The sequence below is a fragment of the Gekko japonicus genome, unplaced genomic scaffold (assembly GCF_001447785.1).
Source record: "Gekko japonicus isolate JY-2015 unplaced genomic scaffold, Gekko_japonicus_V1.1 scaffold3212, whole genome shotgun sequence".
In the NCBI taxonomy this organism is placed as follows: Eukaryota; Metazoa; Chordata; class Lepidosauria; order Squamata; family Gekkonidae; genus Gekko; species Gekko japonicus.
In genome coordinates, this window is record NW_015170989.1 from 135,518 (window position 1) to 136,938 (window position 1,421).

At 60.3% G+C, this 1,421-nt stretch overlaps 1 protein-coding gene across 1 annotated transcript in view; it reads right to left on the bottom strand.

Moving 5' to 3' along the window:
* The window catches only part of POLD3 (polymerase (DNA-directed), delta 3, accessory subunit), a 34,595-nt gene extending 33,780 nt beyond the window's left edge, over positions 1-815 (bottom strand). Inside the window, exon 1 of the mRNA XM_015418986.1 lies at positions 689-815. Within this exon, the coding sequence (XP_015274472.1) occupies positions 689-748 (60 nt within the window). The 5' untranslated portion in view covers positions 749-815. The remainder of the gene's footprint in view (positions 1-688) is intronic.
* Positions 816-1,421: the final 606 nt, after the last annotated feature.

Sequence of the window (1,421 nt, forward strand, 5' to 3'; positions counted from 1 at the left end):
ATCATGTAGAGGCTCTTCCACTGAGCCACAGCTCCTCTCCACAGCTTTCCAGGGTCTCAGGCACATCAGCTACTACCTGGTCCTTTTTAACTGGAGATGCAGGGGTTTGAACCGGGGACCTTCTGCATGCCAAGCAGAGGCTCTTCCACTGAGCCACAGCCCCCTCTTTACATCTCTCCAGGGTCTCAGGCGGAGGTCTTTCACATCACCTCCTCCTGCCTGGTCGTTTTAACTGGAGATGCCGGGGACTGAACCTGGGACCTTCTGCATGCCAAGCGGAGGCTCTTCCACTGAGACCCAACCCGTCCCCATGGCTCTCAGGCAGAGGCCTTTCCCATCACTTCCTGCCTGGTCCATTTATACTGGAGTTGCCAGGGATTGAACCTGGGACCTTCTGCATGCCGACCAGAGGCTCTAACACTAAGTCACAGCCCCTTCCCATGGCTCTCCAGGGTCTCAGGCAGAGGTCTTTCCCATCCCCTGCTGCCTGGTCGTTTTAACTGGAGATGCCGGGGACTGAACCTGGGGGCTTCTGCGGGGAAAGCGGAGGCTCTTGCCACTCAGCCACGGTTTTCACCACCCATAACAACAACCCTGCGAGGTAGGCTAAGGCCGAGGGAGAAAAGCGAGACCGCCTCCAGGCCACCCCCGCGAGCGGCCCAGCGCCCGCCCGCCCTGGCCCACTCACGACTCGGTTCTGGTCCGTGACGAACTCGTCGATGTTCTCCAGGTAAAGCTCGTCCTCCATGGCGGGCGGAGCGGCGTCTCGCCTCCTCCTCCTCCTCCTCTCGGCTCCCCCTCGCCTCAGCGCCCCGAAAAGCCCGCCGCCTCCATGGCAACACCCTGCGCGCGCTCTACGGCGGCCGCGCGGAACCACTCCGCCCTCCGTCTCCCCGGCGACGGTACGCCTCGCCCACTTCAGCACGACCTGAGCTACGGCGAGCGCGCCGGGACAAACCTCCTCAAGCTTCTCGCGCGCCCGGGTGCCTCCCGCAGCCCTTAGCCCCGCCCACGTCCTCCTGGGATTGGAGGGATGCGCGCAGGGCGGAGAACGGCCGTCAAGGGGATATGTTAGGGAGGTGGCGTTGCCAACCTCCAGCTGGGGCCTGGCGGCATCTCGAAATTACAACGGGTCTTTTTGATGGCAGAGATCAGTCCCCCTGGAGGAAATGGCTGCTTTGGAAGGTGGAATCTATGGCATTTATACCCCGCTGAGGTCTAGGTCTTTACTGGGATATAGTGCCATACAGAGTCCACCTTCCATAGAGTCCACCTTGCTGCAAATCTCTCTAAAACAGAATAAGAGAGATATAGAATCACAGAGTTGGAAGGGGTCACAGAGGCCATCTAGTCCAGCCCCCTGTTCAAGGCAGGATCAGCCTAGAGCATCCCTGAGCACAGTGTTTGTCCAGCTGCTGCTT